This window comes from Macrobrachium nipponense, chromosome 3 (genome assembly GCF_015104395.2).
Source record: "Macrobrachium nipponense isolate FS-2020 chromosome 3, ASM1510439v2, whole genome shotgun sequence".
NCBI classification, from domain to species: domain Eukaryota; kingdom Metazoa; phylum Arthropoda; class Malacostraca; order Decapoda; family Palaemonidae; genus Macrobrachium; species Macrobrachium nipponense.
Window position 1 is genome coordinate 102,357,630 of NC_087202.1, and position 20,800 is coordinate 102,378,429.

The 20,800-nt window shown below is 36.5% G+C and overlaps 1 protein-coding gene across 3 annotated transcripts in view; it reads left to right on the forward strand.

Moving 5' to 3' along the window:
* Positions 1 to 20,800, forward strand: part of LOC135221922 (serine/threonine-protein kinase/endoribonuclease IRE1-like) — a gene marked incomplete at its 3' end in the record, with an annotated part of 223,076 nt that overhangs the window by 131,500 nt on the left and 70,776 nt on the right. For all 3 annotated transcript variants that reach the window (XM_064259948.1, XM_064259946.1, XM_064259947.1), the window contains 2 exon segments: positions 5,518 to 5,717; positions 6,993 to 7,128. In XM_064259948.1, coding sequence (XP_064116018.1) covers positions 5,518 to 5,717; positions 6,993 to 7,128 — 336 coding nt within the window.

The following is a 20,800-nucleotide window of genomic DNA, read 5'->3' on the forward strand; positions in this document are numbered from 1 at the left end:
CCCCTTGCTAAGTGAAGTCTTCATCTCTCTTATCAAATACTACAATTCTTTAACTGGATTCCATGAAAAGAGTTAATTGATTTGAAGATATCCACAACTTAGTACATATTTGTCATACAGGAAATGCGTTGGTGTGATTTTTCAATATGTTATAAAAACTTTTTGTATCTTAAGATCTTTTGTAATGTAATGCTGCGTGACCTCTGCCAACGTCATGTGGAGAGGTATCCCCAATTGGTAGGGTCCTTATCTCTTCATCATCTGGAGACTGTCCAGTATATCTCTTACGAGCAAGAGATCTTTCTCGCAGAACAAGGGCTCAGATGTCTGACTACCTCAGGAGATCTTCATCAGCCAAGTACAAGGTCATCTGCTGTGATAGGTGTCATCAATAGGGTTTCTCTCCATTCGGAACTTCTGTTCAGCAGGTAGTGAACTTCCTGATCTTTCTCAGAACAGAGAAACTTTTTTTCTGTTTTGCTGTCAAGGGCTACAGGGCTACCTTAGGATTAGTTCTTCATCTGAAAAATGTGTCCATCACTTCTTCCTGGGAATTCTCCATGTTGTTCAAGAGCTTTGAGCAGTCTTTTTCATGTAGGGAACTCAAACCTCCTACATGGACCCTAACTCTGGTGCTGAGTAGTCTCACTTGAGCTCCATTTTGAGCCCCTGCGTCAATCGTCAGACAGGAAACTGACTTTGAAAACAGTTTTCCTTCTGGTCTTGGCTTCCTCGAAAATATTTGGAGAGCTCCATGGTATGGATTATGATGTAAACACACCAGGGATTGGAGGTTAGTACGTAGCTTTCAAATTTACCCTGGAGTTTGTGGCTGAGACCCAGTAGCCCTCAGTTCACGATGACAGAGTTGCCTCGTTTTCTGTTCTTTCCCTTGAGGAGTTTGTTAACAATGACCATCAAGAGTTACTGCTTTGTCCTGTCAGAACACTGCATTATCATCTAAAAAGCACTCGTCACCTAAGACCTAGGTGTCATAGACTTTTTTGTTAGCATGAACCAAGCCAAGAAACAGGTGTCCAAGAATACCTTTCATGTGAGGTGATTAGGCAAACCTGGCATTTAACCCTTTAACGCTGATTGGACGTATTTTACGTCGAGATAAATTGTCTGTCAGGTGCCGATTGGACGTATTTTACGTCGACATAGAAAAGTTTTTTAAAATTCGCTGAAAAATACTTATAGGCCTACCAGCCAAAAACTTTTGAATCACGCGCCTTGGGAGATGCTGGGAGTTCATGGATCAAGGTGTTGTTTTGTTTACAATCGTTACTCAGGCGCGCAAGCGTGAATTTCTTTCTTATCGCACTAAAAAGTATCAGTGACACATCCCAGAAATTATTTCGTCACTTTGACATAATTTTTGCACCATTTTAAATTAGCCGTTACATGGAGTATTATATATGAAAATGTGTGCAATTTCATGTAGAATACAACTAAAAAATACTCATGATTGTAGCGTTTATCAGTTTTGAAATATTTTCATATAAATAACGATAAGTGCCAAAATTTCAACCTTTGGTCAACTTTGACTCTACCGAAATGGTCGAAAAATGCAAATGTAAGCTAAAACTCTTATATTTTAGTAATAGTCAATCATTTACCTTCATTTTGCAACAAATTGGAAGTCTCTAGCACAATATTTTCATTTATGGTGAATTTATGAAAAAAACTTTTTCCTTACACCTGCGCGGTAACTCTTCCGAAAAAATCATATGTGCGATTGTCGTAATGTTTACACCCTTTTAAATTAGCCGTTACATAAAGTTTTATATATGGAAATGTGCGCAATTTCATGCACAATACATCTAGAAACAACCCATGATTGTAGCTTTTATCAGTTTTGAAATATTTTCATATAAATAACGATAAGTGCCAAAATTTCAACCTTTGGTCAACTTTGACTCTACCGAAAAGGTCGAAAAACGCAATTGTAAGCTAAAACTTTTATATTCTAGTAATATTCAATCATTTACCTTAACTTTGCAACAAATTAGAAGTCTCTAGCACAATATTTTGATTTATGGTGAATTTATGAAAAAAAAAAAAATTTTTCCTTCTGTCCGCGCAGTAACGCTTCCGAAAAAATCATACGTGCGATTGTCGTGATGTTTGGACCATTTTAATTAGCCGTTACATAAAGTTTTATATATGAAAATGTGCGCAATTTCATGTAGAATATAACAAATAATAATTGAAGGTTGTAGCTTTTCTCATTTTTGAAATATTTGCATATAAATCACGATAAATAGAAAAAAAACCACGTTCGGTCAACTTTGACTCTACCGAAATGGTCGAAAAACGCAATTGTAAGCTAAAACTTATACAGTCTAGTAATATTCAGTCATTTATCTTCATTTTGAAACAAATTTGAAGTCTTTAGCATAATATTTAGATTTATGGTGAATTTTTAAAAAACTTTCCTTCCCTCTTCGCGCGGATTCTCCGCCGCAAATCTCCAAAATGTGTACGTCGCATTCTCGGAATATTTGCTCCGTTTCATATTAAGCGTTTTATAGAGTTTTATATATGAAAATGTGTGCAATTTCATGTAAATACAACAAAAAATAATTGAAGGTTGTAGCTTTTCTCATTTTTGAAATATTTGCATATAAAGAAAAATATAAAAAAAAATTCAACATTTGGTCAACTTTAACTCCTCCAAAATGGTCGAAAACTGCAATTGTAAGTTAAAACTCTTACAGTATAGTAATATTCAATCATTTATCTTAATTTTGAAACAAATTGGAAGTCTCTAGAACAATATTTAGATTTATGGTGAATTTTTGAAAAAAACATTTTTTTATGTACGCACGTTAGAAATTCGTTGATCATTTTGTGATAATATTTTCTCTGTGTTGCTTTGATCATTTTACAATTTGTTATATACCAAAATGATTGCAATTTAGTGTACAATACAACAAAAAAAAATTAACTCGTTAGCCATAACCGTTTTGCTCACAGCGCGATTTGAATACGTACAATTATATATGAAATTTTGTTTTCGCGCTATCATATATCGCATTATTTATATATGATAATGATATTTTTTTCATTTCTGATGGTTGCATACTAAAATTCAGGCAATGACAAAAAAAAAAGGAGCCAGAAATGAACTCTTAATCTTGAAAACTAAGCGCGCTGTGATTTTTTGAAAAAAATATTTTTTCCGCTTCGGCGCTCACTCCGAGACCCCCTCGTCATACGGGAGACAATTTTTATTATACCCCTTAGGCGTTTAAGGGTTAAGAACGGCTTTTCATAGGATTTTGAATGTTGGTTTCAGGCTTCATCAAACCACTTTCACTTCCTTCTATCTGAAGGATATTGCCCACAGGTCCTTGGACACTTTTTTTCCTTTGGTGCAGTGGTGGCTGCTCAAAACGTTGTGTAGCTCATGCAGTGCCCCTGGCAGGACAGTTCATATCTTGTCTAAGATGACAATAGGGAAGAGAGATTGAGTGAGATGACTGATCTCTTTTCTTTCCCCTTTTTTCCTTTCTTCAATAGCTGTGGGTGATTTGAAGAATAGACATCAGGCACTGGTACTGGTTGATGCAGATGAGTGGTACAGTCATACTGTTACAGCAATTTTTGTGTTCCATACAACATACAGATCTGTTTCTCAGTAGCTTCTACTCCTCACTCCATTAAGGGGAATGAGGAGTGGTGACAAACCCATTTTATGTTACTTGAACGGGTATACGTAGTTCTCTTTGACTTCCATATGTGCAATGTATCTGGACATGTTATATTATACAACTACCATCCAACTTACAACCTGCTCGACATATGACCACTCGTACTTACAACCTTACTTCTGACAGTTGACCATTGACTTACTTGGCACTGACATGCATGCAAGAACCTAACCCCATTGTAACTCGATACCTGATTTTACATAATATATATTACATAAATGATTAAAATATATTAGTAGAAGTACATTATGGTAAAAAGATTGAAATAATGATTGTACATTACATTATAGTATTATTTAGGCACTTTTATATAGCAAAGGTTTGATATTATACCCTACCCAGTATGTTGGCCACTTTCTAAGGTTCGACTTACATCTATTCTGACTTACAACCAGTGGGTCGGAACCAATCTGGGTTGTAAGTAGGATGGTACTTGTATTTAAACCCAGTGGACTGGGTGTTAGATACCCACATGTCTAACATCTCAGAGGCTTAGGTCCTAATCCTCAGAATCCTCCTTGCTAAGAAGAATGATCAGATGTGCCAAACCTCCAGTTGGTTCAGGTTTCTCATACCTCCCTCCGTGTGTGAGTCTATCCTAATGTTAGGACCAAAAGTTTGTTCTGTGTATGAACAAATGACAAATGTTTAAGGAATTTGCATTTTTCTTAGCTAACTATCCTGAGGTCTTAACACTGACTGCCCACCTCTAGCCACCCCTCTTATGTCTTATCCTGGTTTGGAAGAAGACTAAGTACATCACTAGGTTCAAGCATGGTCTCTGACTCGCTTCCACATCAGCTAAGCATTGGCTGCCCTAGATTCCTTGTATATGTTAGTTTTTTTTTTTAACCAGTTTCCAGATGGCACCAGAAGATTTATCCTAGTGTTAAGGCCAAAAGTTGTTAGCTATGAAAAATAAAAAGTAATTAAAAATTGTCATGTTTCGCACTGTAAGAATCATATCTGGACCCCAGCTTAACAAATTTCATTACTTAACAGACACGTTGAATCCAGTAAAATAACTAAGACATTTTGTACTTACAGGAGAAATCTGGTAAGTACGATAGGGTTATTGGACAGTAGACCTAGGATTTCTTGTTTGGGGTAATTATGTTTAAAAAGAAACAGTATGTTTTATTTCTGGTGATTTTTTTATACAGTATTTTACACATTTTGTAAACATAATTAGGTACAGGTACAGACACATATTGTTGGAAGTTCATTTTGCAGATATGTTTTGAATTTGAATGATAGGTAATTCAATATTTTAAAGTGAATATAATTACAAAATACCCGATTAAGATAGGCTATTAGATACTTTATATGGAATTGCATTAGACTATGAGATATGAAAGTTAGCCCCAGGGTACTGTATTGCATAGGCCTTTAGTACTTAGCAGTGGGGCAGACCCCCAAGCAAGTTGAGGTGAAACTACCTGTAGTGAGTGGATTGATTTCCTTTAGCTCATGAGAGTACTCATCCTCTCCTATTCAGTATACCTATTACTTCACCATTAGCTTCATCAGTTGTGTATTGTGATTGGTTAAAAACCTGTTAGCTTGTAAAATAGACTTTGAAAGAGTTAAATTTAAATGTTAAAGGCATCAAGTATCAGATATTTTGGTTTGGTTCAAGGATAAAGTTCTAGTGATGTGTCTAGTTACAGTTGTCTGTTATTATAAGCTTTGAATGAATGTATGTAGTATTTGTCTTTTTATTCTTAACTCTCTATGCATACTTATTTGCCTAGACTATAAAATCAGACTTTTAAATTTCCTTTTGATCTTGCTGCAGGCAAGGGACTACGCACGCCTCACTCGAGAGATGTCTTCTGGGCGCATGTGGTCTCAGGGTTCAGCGAGTTCAGGGAGTTCTAGGGGAAATGTTACTGCTACAGCTGAAGAACTAGACAATGGGAATATTCGTGTAGGAAAGATAGTATTTGATCCTCAGCAGCTGCTTGGAAAAGGCTGTGATGGCACTTTTGTATTTCAGTAAGTCGTCATTCAGTTCTGATTTAAATTTTGGTATTAAGATTATGTGTATGTGAATAACGTTTGCCTATCTTCTTAGAACATATGATTTTAATAGTCAGAGAGCATATAATTTTATACTATTTGTGCTTTTATAAAATACTTTTATGGTATGGTACAGCTAATAATCAAATAGTAAAATATTTTTCATTTATTTGCAGAAACTAAATAATGTTCCTTTTAAAATTATCTTCCTAATTCTATTTGCTGTGTAACTGGTAGTTTTTCTGAAAATGCTAATGTTCATTTGTGTATTATATAATTGACTTGTACCCCATTTTTTAATTTGTTGATGGTCAAGTAGTCTAATGGGTATGGCTACTTTGGGGTAAAGAAAATTAAAATTTTAGAAAACTGCTAGAATTCTCCTAAAGTGCTGGTTCTCAACCTTTTTATTATCGGCCCCTCTCTAAGAGGCGGTCCTTCCTTCCATGGCCCCCTTTGCTTCTGTAAGTAAAATTCCCTCCCAGATTAAAAGGATAATTTTAAAAAAGAGAAAGAGAAGGGGTGTTTTTATTCTATTGGGAATGAATTAGTGAGATACTTGACACTGCTGCTTAGCTACTAGATCTTGAATGTATGGTTGAATGCCAGAGAGTGCACAGCATAAGTTCCCTTCAACATTCAGTCGGTTTCTGTATTTGGTCTTGGGAGGAACCGGGCAGTTACTTAGTAAATGAGACAAGTTGAGCTTAGAAAGAGAAAGGGAGGGAACATTGCTCCTGAGATTTCACTCCATACCCAGCCCCATCAAATCCCTTTCAACTTTACAGGCATCAATATATAGTTATTTTCATACAATCAGATATAGAAAATCCAACATGTGCTCTATTTTATGGAAACTTTGGCATTCTGTTGATATATTTTATGACATTGTTCGGGCGCATGATAACGAGGCCACACTATATAGCATTTATATTGACCAAATATTGAGGCTGTTACAATGAAAATAATAAATTTAATGTTATGTCAAGACAATTTGGCATCATAACTCAGGACATTTATTCTCATACCTAAAAACAGAATAATTTGGAATATTTATATATAAGTTTCAACTTTAAATACACAAAAGATTTTTATTAATTCCCTAAATTAGCTCTACCCTCCTTAACAAGATCACCTAATCATATTTTGAGATTGAAACTCACCATGTTGTAATATACTAGATTGGAATTTTCCATAGTCTACAAAGTAACTCAGTAATATATTTCAGTTATTCTGTTCCTGTCTCCACAGAGGTACTTTTGATGGTCGTTGTGTTGCAGTAAAACGGGTTCTTCCTGGTTGTTTTTCCATAGCAGACCGTGAGGTTGATCTTCTCAGAGAAAGCGATCAACATGCAAATGTCATTAGATATTTTTGTACTGAGCAGGTAAGCAGATTTCAAAGTATGTTGCATTTAGAAAAGAAATAAGTGATCCAGAACAAATTTTTCATAGCTTGAGAAATGCTATATCCAGTCATTGTTGCTGCTTTTTAGTGTTTTTATAAATAATTGTTTGTGTAAAATTGCAAACAATTGATTTACTTATACTCATTACTTCTTAAATCAATGGGAGGCCATCCTGGATTTGTCGAGGAATCCATTTGTAAAATTAGCAGAAAAGGGACCCAATTACGGGGCTTTGTATTCCCACATCTTCATCTACAATCAGTCATTTTGTTTTTTTCTATAATTGAAAACAGGTCCCGTTCAGGATCCTATTTTGTCACTCCTTGCCTTCATTTGTTTTGTTGTATTTTTAAGTTCGTTTGGCTTTATAATTTCCATTTATTTTCTGATTGTCGCATGCATATGATCATACATCTGTTACTACTATAGTAATTGTGTGTTTCTTTGTTCCCACTTTACATAAACCTTTGTTTTTGTGTTATTTTCTTATATAGCAACCTAGTGTTAGTTAACATTAAGGTTTGAAAAAAGAGAAAGTGGGAGTGGATAAATTTTAGGGCCTAAACAGATGGAAGCAGTATACAGCATTAAATGGTGAAGGTTTCAAGACTTGGAGAAACTAGACAGGAGAGAGTTTCATAACTTAACAATATGAACAGGGTAGTTTCTGCCAAACTCCACTATATAAATGAGGGTATTGGTGGTCTTGGAGTAGTTATGTAGCCTCTTCTCTTTAGTGAAAACATGACTACCTTCTAGAATAGTTCTGGTAAGAGATAAAGAGAGAGTGCACAAAGCCATTTTTGGTAAAGAAAGGGAATGTGGAGATGAGATTACATTAGTGTCAAATCAGATTGATAATTTTCAATTTGATCCTGTCAAGAAGTTAAACATACGTATTATGAATTATCTCAAATATAAGGAATGATGCTCCAAGCAGCAGTGTATGATATCAACAGAGCTCTAGTAATTGATATATGACTACAAAATAAAATTCAGATTCACACAGCCATATGAATTACAAAATATCGCCATTAACTCAATAAAGGGCATTTCCGATGCCAAAAGTGCCAATGTTCTGCTTGATGACACCGATAGACTGCCTATTGGCACTGAGTCTTGTTAACATTGTTGTCAGCCAAGCGTCATCAAACCGAAACTGTTAACAGTATATGATCACTCCCATTCCATTTTAAGTATCATTTGATAAATGACTGTGGGCAGCATTGTAATGCAGTGATAAAATGTGTATTGCAAGGAGCTCATAATGTTGAATGAAATGCTGTATATAATGTGAATAACCTTGTTTAATACCAGTGGAAAGTAGATTTTGTTTAATAAAAAAAGAAGAGAAACATTACAATTTGAACTACTATTTTGCCAGTTAGTTAACTAGAGTTTGGATGTAATAAATGAATATTTAGTGGAATTAAACAAAATTAATCATAACATTGCAACTCACTCATCTGTCAATTATTTTCCCAGTCCTGCTTTAGCAGCCATGGTGGTAATAGTATAGGCGATCACTGTTATAACCATAAATACTTATTAGAATCACTATGGAACCAAAACACAAAAATAGTTCCAACATTGGAAAGTTCTACTAAGCCAGAGAGAAGCTGCAAAATCCTTCTATTGAGAAGGTCAGAATTTTGTTTCACTTTTGAAAGAAATCTGTGTGCTGAAATTGTGAAGTTTTACTTCATTTAAAGTTTAAGGTAAAGATAAGCTGCATTTTAAAACCAAACTTGATTTATTCACACAAAATAAAATTTATCTGAGTTGTTATTCATTTATTTAACAACTAATAATAACCGTGCCTGTAAAACTGTTAGCTGATAATTTTGAAAATGTAAATGTTATCAGAATGCAAATGATTTATGATTGTAATTTTTATATTTCATGTAAGATGATGATAACATGTGCTATATAGTAATTGGATAAATGAATCAACAGTTTTATTAACATTAAAATTATAGATAAAACTGTATTATTTGACTTTAGCAAATGGATATTGTTAGAATTTCAGAACACATTCTTAAACAGTGAAACAAAATCCTTTAATAAAATTCCTATATGAACTGTTGTGATAGGTTTTATGAACAGTGTATCTGCAGTATAGGCAGTCCCGTTTACAAAGGGGGTTCCATTTAAGCACTGCGACATAAGCCAAAAAGCAGTTTAACTCAGGACATTGTCAAAAATTGTAAGAAAACATTACTTTTAATCCTGTGGGTGTCTTGAAAACTATAATACCTACATTTTGATTTAGCTTTTCATTAAAAACCTCCAAATTTTGACTATTCTGTCGTTTTGGAGCCATATTGCATATTGAAGTTCCAGTCTTCCGTCTGACTGGCGTAAACCAAGTCCGGGGTAACCCAGGGCTGCCTGTAGTATGATTGCAGGTTCAATACATATACATACAGTGGACCCCACATATTTGCTTTCTCTGGATTCGCGGACTCACACATTCGTGGATTTCTTTCGGGAACGTTTCCCCACATTATTCGTGGAAAATTCACCTATTTGCGGTATTTTTCCATGAGAAATACCCACAAATTCCTGATTTTAATAAATTTTATCGTAAAATGCACTTTTTGTGTTAAAACTTAAAAAAACCAGGTATGAAAATTTATAGTGGTTTTTTCTTGAATTTTAACTAACAAAATAGGAGGTTTTAAGCTTTTTTATAGGGGTTCCAACTATTTGCGGGTTCTAACTATTCACGGGGGGCCTGTCTGGTACGCATCCCCCACGAATACAGAGGGACCACTGTACATGGAATTATATTTTATTAAACCAAACATCTCAGAATTTTTTAGCATCTGGTCACCAGTGGCTCTGTTAGGTATGTATCAGTGCCATAGCTATTATTGGCGCCGATAACCAGAAACTGGTACATTATGGCCCCGAAAATCACTGATTTTTGACACTAGACAAGCCCCATAAAACTGGATTGCTGATATCCAAGTCCGCCAATAACCGGGACTGCCTTTATACTGTTAAGAACTTTTAACACAAGAAAAGATAATCACATACTCTAGTTGCAAAACCAAAAGCTTAACAGTACTATTTTATTTTCCATTAAGTTTAAGTCCATTAAGTTGTGATGCCTTTGTATTGCCATTGTCCCATACGACAGATTTCAGTTCCACCACTTGTATTGTTAAGATTGAGAAGTCTGCACTGAACATGCTGAGGTCTTATATGATGCCTCAGTTACCTTTTATTCTATTTTTTATTAATATGAGACAAAGAATGTTAGAGGAAATGTGCTTTGTCTTAAAGCAGCAGTTGTGTTCTTTACAACCCCACTAATCACATATTACTTAGTTCACAATTTAGTATTTGGTACGATACCAGACAGGATTACAATGTAAGAGACAGAGAGGAGAGCAAGTGTTAAGATTAGAAGTCAGGTATCTCCAAAAGAGCACTGTTAGCTCTATAAAATTAGATCTGCATTTAGCAAGTAAACTGGGATCTACAAGTAAAACAGCTTTTTGTACTTAAAAGAATTCACCAGACCTGTATATTATGAGTGCCCCAAAGTGATGTTTACATCATCCAGGTGTATAAAGGAATGAGATTTAATTGAGGCATCATGGGGTTGGGCATATGCATGAAGGGATTAATGACCTTAATTGGTGCAAGTTGGTGTGACTTGCATCCAGTGCTTCGATAAAAGACATTTCATAATTATTAGGGTTGTAATTAACAAAGAAAAAGGAATCATTTACTACTGCTACCTGTGCTTCTAAAACTATTGAACTTACATCTACAGAATATGATAAGTTTGTACTGAAGTGTTATGGAATGTGCAGGCTCTTGAGGTTTAATGTATGATGTACCGTATATACTCAAGTATTATGTGACTTTTGAAGACCTAATTTTGAAGCTAACTTTAAGGGGTTTGTGATATACATGAGATATAAGATTAGCATATGTAATATTCACATATTAGTATGTATCTTATTATAAAATACAAACATAACGAATATGTGTCTTTTCCATGGATCTTTTAAAAAGTTAAGCTTTACTTCACAGTATCCAATAATATTTTATGTATTCTCATAGTATTACTACTGGTACACAATCCGATATCCAAAATCCTTAGGGCCAGGTGTGTTTTGGTTTTTGGACATAATACCTCCAATACAAAATTCATATCTCTAATTTCTTGAGGAATGTTAATCCATTTCTCTTTGCCTGCTGGTCACATCCTTTATACTCCACACGACTAACAGCAACAAATTTTTTTTTTTTTTTTTTTGTCTTCCAAAGATGTATTATTACCTGTAATACACATTATTTTAAACATCATGAATGCACAAACTGTTTGCTAATACAGGCAGTCCCTGGGTTACGACGGGGTTTCCGTTCTTGAGATGCATCGTAAGCCGAAAATCGTTGTAAGTCGGAACATTGTCAAAAATCCTAAGAAAACCTTACTTTTAATGCTATAGGTGCATTCAAAACTATGTAAACTGCATTCTTATTGCATTTTTCATAAAAAAACCCTTTAAATTGATTATTTTGCATTTTTGGTGTCATATTTCATCTGCCAGATCAGCGTTTGTAGGCGTCGTAACTCTGTAACATGTGTCGTAACCCTGGAACATGCGTTGTAACCCTGGAAATAATATCTGATGAATATAATTGAAAAGCGTCGTAACCTCGGAACGTCGTAAGCCGAGACCGTCGTAACCCGGGGACTGCCTGTACCTATTGATTAAAGAGACTCAAATTAGCATTAACCTTTCCTGAGAGAGAGAGAGAGAGATTTAATCTCTCTAATCTCTTGAGGAATGTTAATCCATTTCTCTTTATCTGCTGGTCACACCGTACTCCACTGGGCTGATATCAAGATTAATGTTTGCATTTTGTCTTTCAAAGAGGTACTACACACTTTAAAAACATTATGAACACACACACACACAAACAGTGTGCAAGTATGTTAATACCAATTGGTTAAAGAGACTCAAATTAGCAGTGTCTTTTCCTTAGAGAGAGAGAGAGAGAGAGAGAGAGAGAGAGATTATGTAGGACTCTTAAGGCTCGGCAGGTGTTTATTATTTTGGGTTTTTTTTTGTTAATGTTGGTAATCTTGGGATTTTCTATGGTCAGTTCTTGGGATTTCGGCAAAAATTAATTCGAGTAGCAGCACACACCCAAATGACTCATGTCAGCCATTAGCACGCCTAACCACCAACCTTATGAATTGACGCTCTTAAAATAGGAGCTTGCAAGATGCACAAGATACAAATAATTCTGGGGGTTTGAACGATATGTGAGATCGCATGTTACACAAGTACATACAGTGCTCCCCCACTTTTATGTGAGATTAGGTTCCAGAACCTGCCGCATAGATGCAAAAATCCCCTCTAAAATTGCTTGTAACGGGCTTATAACTGCCAAATCCCCAGTACCCCTTAGACTAAAATGCTTAGAAATTTCTACTTCAACATTTTACCACTTAATTTGATAGTTAAAACTGTGCCTTAAATGATCATACTAAAACAGTTTAATATCATTTCAAATAAATATACCCCCCAAAACACCCAAAGTAACCTTACATTCAGTAGTCCCCTACTAAGTAGGCTATATACACCCCTAAAATGCTTATAACTGCCTGTTTTAACAGTTCATTGCCAAACTTGACAGTTCAAACCAAAATATACTTCAAAATATCATTCCACAACACCCTAATGTCATTTCAGTCATGTTGCAAAATTATGTAGTACCAACCGACAACTGTTGCTCGTAAGTATCCCTTACCATTGTATTCCCTACCATTCAGACGCATGTTTTCTTTGGCTTGCATAACTTTGTGCATCGTTCTGCGCCTATATTTTATGTATGTTGATATTTTCCGGTGTAGTAAGATGATTTTGAAATGATATGTACTGTACAGGTACGTATTTTAGGATTGTACTCTTGTATAGAGCACATCTAAAATATGTGGGTAGTATAGAATGACGGGACATATATGTGCCTTTAAACGGAAAGCTAGGTTTTTGTTACATCATGTTAATATTTTCGTGATTCGTGAGTACAATGGTACCTCGACATACAAAAGGCTCAACTTACGAAAAATTTGAGTTACAAAAGCAAATACAAAGATTTTTTGGCTCTACATACGAAAATAGTTCAGGATACGAAAGGTTGTTGCTGTAAAGTCCTGAGATTCACCCGGACCACCAATAACAACTTTAAAACTCGCGCGCTGCCAACTGAGTAGACTCGCCACCATCCTCCCTCTCTCCCATTGGTTCCTGATACTAGTCACCGCCATAAGATCCTGCTCTCCTGTTGGTCAGCATCTCTCCCATCATGCATCTAAGTAGCGGCGTGCTTTTACGGCCACTCGGTAGCAGCATCGTTTCTATACGCACGCCGAATTCGTTCGTTCTATACGGTTTCGTTTATTAACGTAAATTCATTAGTGATTTCATTGTAGTACTACTTTATCGTGTTGTGTGACAACTTTAGTACATACGTATACATACTAGTACATAACTTAATTACTTACAGTATATACGTAGTCATGGGTACCAAGAAAGTTGAAGTTCACGGAAAGAAGAGGATGCTTTCTTTGGAGACAAAGATGGAGATTATCAAGAAGTATGAAGCTGGCATGCGATTGAGTGTGATCGCTAAGGAATATGGCCGAAATCCGTCGACGATAGGCACCATCCTTAATCAGAAGGAAGCCATCAAAGCAGCTACACCTTCCTAGGGCGTGACTATTTTGTCTAGCAAGAGGAGCCATGTGCACGATGAGATGGAAAGGCTGCTTCTTGTCTGGATAAAAGACAAAGAAATTGCTGGCGATACGATAACCGAGATGGCAATCTGCCACAAGGCCAGTGCTATTTTCGACGATTTGATTGCCCAGGCCGAATACGATGGAGGAGAAGAGACATCGACCCCAGACTTCAAGGCTTCTCATGGGGTGGTTCGAAAAATTCTGTAAACGGACTGGCATCCATTCAGTGATGCGGCATGGGGAGGTGGCCAGCTCGGACGCGAAAGCGGCCGAAGCCTTTATTAAGACGTTCGACGAGATAATGATCAAGGAAGGCTACAGTTCTCAGCAAGTCTTCAACTGTGATGAGACTGGCCTTTTTTGGAAAAAAATGCCTCGTTGGACGTACATCACGGAGGAAGAGAAGAAGCTACCCGGGCATAAGCCTATGAAAGACAGGCTTACGCTTGCACTTTGTTCAAACGCCATTGGGGATTGCAAGGTGAAGCCCCTACTTGTCTATCATTTGGAGACTCCTCGAGCCTCCAAGGCCCACAAAGTGCTTAAGGTGGCCGGCCGGAACCCCTATATATGGTGGGATAGGGCGAAAAATGCAAAGTCATGAAAAAATTCATGGAGCTTCATATGGCAATTGAGAATACGTATACGAAATATTTCGTCAAAATTCCTCTTACTTTCGTAGTTACAGGGTAATTAGTTAACGTAACTCAATAAGCCTAAAACATTGATCCGTACAAGAAAATGCAATATTTCTTCTATTACCGTAAATTTTGATAATTATTGTCAAAGAAATCGGGAGAAATGGCATCTGTAGACATTCCCCGAGTTGAGAAGGGAGACTTCACTTCAGTCAGCTACCAAGTCCAACCATCAGTGCAAGCACAAACTTCAAGTAGTCTACACGTTCGATTTCACCTCTGACATTCGCTTGCTTTTATGTATGTTTATATATGTTTTGGCAAGAATTTCATCATGCCAATGAGGAAAAGACAAGGAAAACAATTTGCTAACATACAGACGAAGAAAAATCGCTCAAGTATTACTACAGAATATCATAATATACGCGTAGTGAGTGAAGAGAGAGGGGAGGGTTGGTAGTAGGGGTTGCGTAGTAACGCCCCCGTCTTACTTGACAGCACACGTCACACTGTGCCCAAGGCTACGATCTTTGAGCAAAGAGATCTTCATTTATGATAAATAATAAAGTTTTGGTTTTTTAATACCCAAAATGGAATATGAAATTCATAATAATCATGATTTATTCAATTGTCTTTGTAAAAAGAGAGTACACCTTCTAGTTTCACCTCTTGACATTCTCTTGCATTTACGTTTGTTTATCTTTGTTTCGGCAAGAATTTCCTCATGCCAAAGAGGAAAATACAAGGAAAACATCTCGCTAACATACAGAAGAAGAAAATTCGCTGTAATAAGCCAAGTTAGTGAAGGGGAGAGAGAGAGTTGCCTAGGAAGGAGTGCCCCATCTTGCCTCAAGCAGTGCCCCAGGCTACGATATATGAGCAAAGGGATTATCATTTATGATTAAATTATGATAAATAAAATAGTTTTGGTTTATTACTACACAAAAAAGAAATATACATTCATAATAATCATAATTTATTATCATTGTCTTTATAGAAATACGAAGGAAAACTTTGAACACCCGTATCTCAAAACTATACAGGCAGTCCCCGGGTTACGACGGGGGTTCCGTTCTTAAGACGGGTCGTAACCCGAAAATCGTCATAAGCCGGAACGACGTTGTTGAAAACATGTCCACAGGGAAAATTTAACTAATTTGCAATTTTTCTTAGGGCCGTATCTCTAAAATTATCACTAATTTACTTTTTTCATGTGCAACACTGTGTATTCACAAATTACTGTATATTTTCATTAAAATACAAGAGAGAGAGAGAGAGAGAGAGAGAGAGAGAGAGAGAGAGAGAGAGAGAGAGAGAGAGAGAGAGAGAGAGAGATTACACAAAACCATTAAATTCGTTGACCATTGTATGGCATTGTTACTTTCCCAGCTCCGAGTGTCACTGGAGTTATGAGGTAGGGAAATTGATACAGAAAAAGACGAAGGGAAGAACTTCCTTTTGAAATTAGTTGTGTATTATTACTACTTCTATTATTATTATTATTATTATTATTATTATTATTATTATTATTATTATTATTATTATTATTATTATTATTATTATTATTTGAAAATATAATAAACACGTGCATCTACCATAAAAAATTCTCTCATCTCAGTAAGAAAGAGGAATTATCCTTACAAGTGAAATGGAAAGGTCATTTTCATCTCTTTAAAATACGACCATTATGAATTTTGTAATTACAGTTTTATTATTATTATTATTATATTATTATTATTATTATTATTATTAAATAATAACTGAAATTGTCAATAAACATTTTACATACTAGTACCATAAAAATTCTTTCATCTCGGTAAAAGAGAGAGAGAGAGAGAGAGAGAGAGAGAGAGAGAGAGAGAGAGAGAGAGAGAGAGAGAGAGAGTAGTGTTTACTCTCTCTGTTCTCTCAAAAAATACTGATAACGCTTCCAGCGAAGAAAAGGGAGGGAGTTACCACTATGACATTATTATCTTGGGGCAAAAGAGAGAGAGAGAGAGAGAGAGAGTTAACCTTAATTAAAAGTGACATGGATAGATTAGTATTGTATTTCTTTAAAATACTATCACATATGAATTTTGTAATTACAGTTATTATCATTATTATTATTATTATTTTGGAAGGAGACCCTCTTTCAAACAAGTTTTATTGAAAGATATTGCTGCATCAGCTGCATTCCAACTTGTAAAATCGTCTTCTCTATTTTTCTAACAATAGCTTTCTCTCTGCTACTACAACTGGCGAGTATTGCGCCGATATTACTCATCAGGAGGAGTCAATTTCGGGGATATTGCCTTAAAATTTATTTATTTGTCACAGTAAATGAACAAATAAAAATATAAGTCGATCTAGTGGCCAACGTTTTCTCTCGGTATCATCCGAGCATGATCACGGCAGTGGGTCGGAGTAGACTGTAGGTGTTGTCAAGATCTACTCAATATATAGCGGCAGGTCAGCAGGGGGTCAACCGTGAGCTGCGTTTTCATTGGCTGGTGGCGCAATGCGCTCCAGCTATTGGTTGAAAGAAGTTTTCTTCAAGACGCTTCTCGTCGTTGAAGGTTGCGCTGTTGCAGCCTAGCTGATCGTCGAGGCTGGGGCATGACTTCCCTGGGCGCTGTGTCACGATGGCTCGCGTTGTCATTGGCTGATAGGCTGCTTGTCTCATCTGGTATTCTTTGATCGGGAGTGTCGTTCGGTCTGGTATTACTTGTGCTATTATTTATGCACATAGGTCTCCTTAGGTTGGTGGGGAGGAAGAGCACTTCCTGCGTCGTATTCAATGAGGGGGTTCTCTTGTTGTATGAGGAGTGCCTCGAGCAGTCGCAAACGTCGTTGGTCAGGAGCCCTCCCTATTATCTTAATATTCTTGATAATACCGTCGCGGGATATGGCTTCCTGGTGTGCTGTCATGGTATGGTTTTTAATTGCCCCTTCTTGTGCATGGCAAGAAATCCTCTTGGACAGTTTCATAGAAGTCAAACCAACGTAAGCGCTGGGACACTCCAGGACCGGGCATGAGAATTGGTAAACTGCATTCGACTGTTTCAAGAGGTCTCTTGCTGGGGGGGGGTCAGGTTGTTCTTCATGATAAGGTCGCGGGTACGTCGATTTTGGTAATAAATCACGAGTTCGAGTTCTTTGTCGACTTCGGTGGGGGTCACATTTTCTCTGATGATTTTCCTCAATGCATCCTCGTCCTCACGATGACGTGCGTGCATTCTGGCTTTGTAAAACAGCTTGATCTTCTCATGGGGGTGGGGCTGCGGTCTCTCACTCTCGCTATACCACCGATCCTACGCTGTTCGGACTTCTTTATTAATAAGTCGATTCGGATACCCGTTATTAACGAGTACCTGAGTGACTCGGTCGAGTTCTTTGTGAGTGTCCTGCCAGGAAGAACAGTGCGTGAGGTCCCTCCGAATGTAGGCCCTGACTGTGGTGTTCTTGAACCGTGCAGGACATTCGCTGTCACTATTCAGGCAAAGTCCTAAGTTTGTTTTCTTTGTATATACCGAAGTTTTTAGACCATCGTCGGTCTTGGAGACGAGGACGTCGAGAAAGGGGAGCCGGCCTTCGTTGCTGAATTCGACGGTATAATTCAGCGAACTGCACTGCTGGAACATGCGCCGGACAGCTTCAACCTCTTCCTCATTCTCGGCATGTGCAAAGATATCGTCGATATATCTTGAGTATTTACGGGGTTTTCTTATATTGGAGAAAACTCTCTCTTCCACAGTACCCATATAAAAAAAAAATAAACAAATAAATAAATTTTAAGCAATATCCCCGAAATTGACTCCTCCTGATGAGTAATATCGGCGCAATACTCGCCAGTTGTAGTAGCAGAGAGAAAGCTATTGTTAGAAAAATAGAGAAGACTATTTACAAGTTGAATGCAGCTGATGCAGCAATATCTTTAATAAACTTATTATTATTATTATTATTATTATTATTATTATTATTATTATTATTATTATTATTATTTGAAAGTATTAAAAACAAATAGTACAAGTACATAAAAAATCTCGAGTCTCAGTAAATGAGAGAGAGAGAGAGACGAGAGAGAGAGAGAGAGAGAGAGAGAGAGAGAGAGAGAGAGAGAGAGAAGAGAGAGAGAGGGGGGGGGGGAGGGGGGGGGGGGGGGGGGAATTTCATGAGCACTTAGATGGCAACACAGGCAGCTCTTCCCCCTCCTGGCTGTCACAGAACTTGATATATCTGACAGTTTTAGTACCTGGAGTTAGAGAAAGGTTAGAGAAATATAAGCTAAAATCTTACTAATTCACTATGGTATTTTCTTTAATGAATTGATATTATTGCTATATAAATTAATATTAATATTTGAAAATAGTAAATCATTTATTTTATCATACAAAAAAAACATACATCTTGTAGTAGAGAGAGAGAGAGAGAGAGAGAGAGAGAGAGAAAATTATTATTTTTTTTTTATTATGTGATATCATTCCAACTTATTAAACTTACTAATACAATATTAATCAAAATTAATATTTGAAAATTAGTAAATCATTTTTGTATTATAAAAAATGTATTTAGTCATGAAAATAAACATCAAAAATACACTAATTAGTGATTATTTTTGTCGGAAAATACAAGAGAGAGAGAGAGAGAGAGAGAGAGAGAGAGAGAGAGAGAGAGAGAGAGAGAGAGAGAGAGAGAAACTATGGTTTTTATATCCAAGTCTAAGTAGAGTATAAATGGATTCTTTAAGTGAAATAATGTTTCAATGATATTTTGCTGTTTTGTATTAAAGGATATGTATACTGTTTGAGAATGCGTTCCTTATCCTTGACTATGGTTACCATACAGTTTAATAGCGTAAATTAATTTATGCGTCCTCCGCTCAGAAAACTATAGCTGGTTCACTTAAGGTAGATTTCTTGGATGAGCCAAATGCTTACGAGACGTTTGTTTGGAGGCCGCTGATTGGCTGGTCTCGGGAGGTATGCAGCTCCCAGCCAATCAGCATCCATCAAACAAACGTCTCGCAGGCATAGAGCTCACCCAAGAATCTACCTTAAGTGAAACCAGCTATAGTTCTGCGTATGAGGTATCGTTGTAAAAAAGCATTAACAAGCATAAAAAACCATCTAACCTTGAATTTGCAAACTTAGTTTTGTTAATTATGTATACTGGAAACAAGCAATGATTTTTTCATTATTTGCGCTTTTGGACTGTTATAAACTGCGCATCCCAAACTAGTGTGTTCATTCGCTTGGAAACTAGTTCCGCATATGAGGCGTCACTAAAAAAATTTAAAAAATACGACATAAAAAGTGTCAAAAATCATCATAACCTCAAAATTTTTGTTGTAATCTAACCAAAAACTTATTATTATTAATATACTGTGCTAAACTATAAAGGATTCTTATCATAGTACGTATGCGTTTTTTAAAAGCGTCGTTAACTCGGAGCGTCGGAAGCATCAGCGTCACCGTCGTAACCTCGGAACAAGCGTCGTAACCCAGGGCGGATTTTTCAATGAATATTTAAGAAAAAGCGTCGTAACCTCGGAACGTCGTAAGCCGGAGCCGTCGTAACCCAGGGACCGCCTGTACTTATTGACCTTCAAAATCTATCTTCTCACTTAGTTTTAAAGCTATAACATTGGAATTTGGTATATAACTCAGAAAGACATTATAGAACAATCAAATAGAGCCCTTTTTTCCAATTTTTGTTTCGTCTTTTTTTTTTTTTTTTTTTTTTTTATAAATTTTTTTCTCCTGATTTATAGGGTTTATTTTTTATTGAAAGATTCATATCTAGCAAAAAAATTACTTTTAGAAAAAAATTCCTCATTCGATTGGAGGTCTACATCAGGTCTATATATGGTAGTAATCCCAGGTCTTAATATTAAATATCAAGGGAGGAGATAGAATTTGAAAAATGGTTATTTTCGGGATAAATCGCCCTGGCGTTACAAAACCGAAGGTCAGAGGCGAAAATCATATGCGGTTTGGAGATGTCCCAAGTCACCTTATTAAGTGGTATGAATATCAAAGTCCTGTCCTTAAAAAATGGCATTAGCCGGCCGGCCCCCCTTAAGGAGAAGCCTCCAGTGATGTGGAGGGCTGATGCGAAAGCCTGGGTAACAAGACTTTTGTTCATCGAGTGGGTAAATCTGTGTTTCGGCCCGACAGTGAAGAAATTCTTGGAAGAGAAGCGCCTCCCTTTGAAATGTCTGCTGTTGATGGACAATGCCCCTGCTGACCCTCCTGGCCTC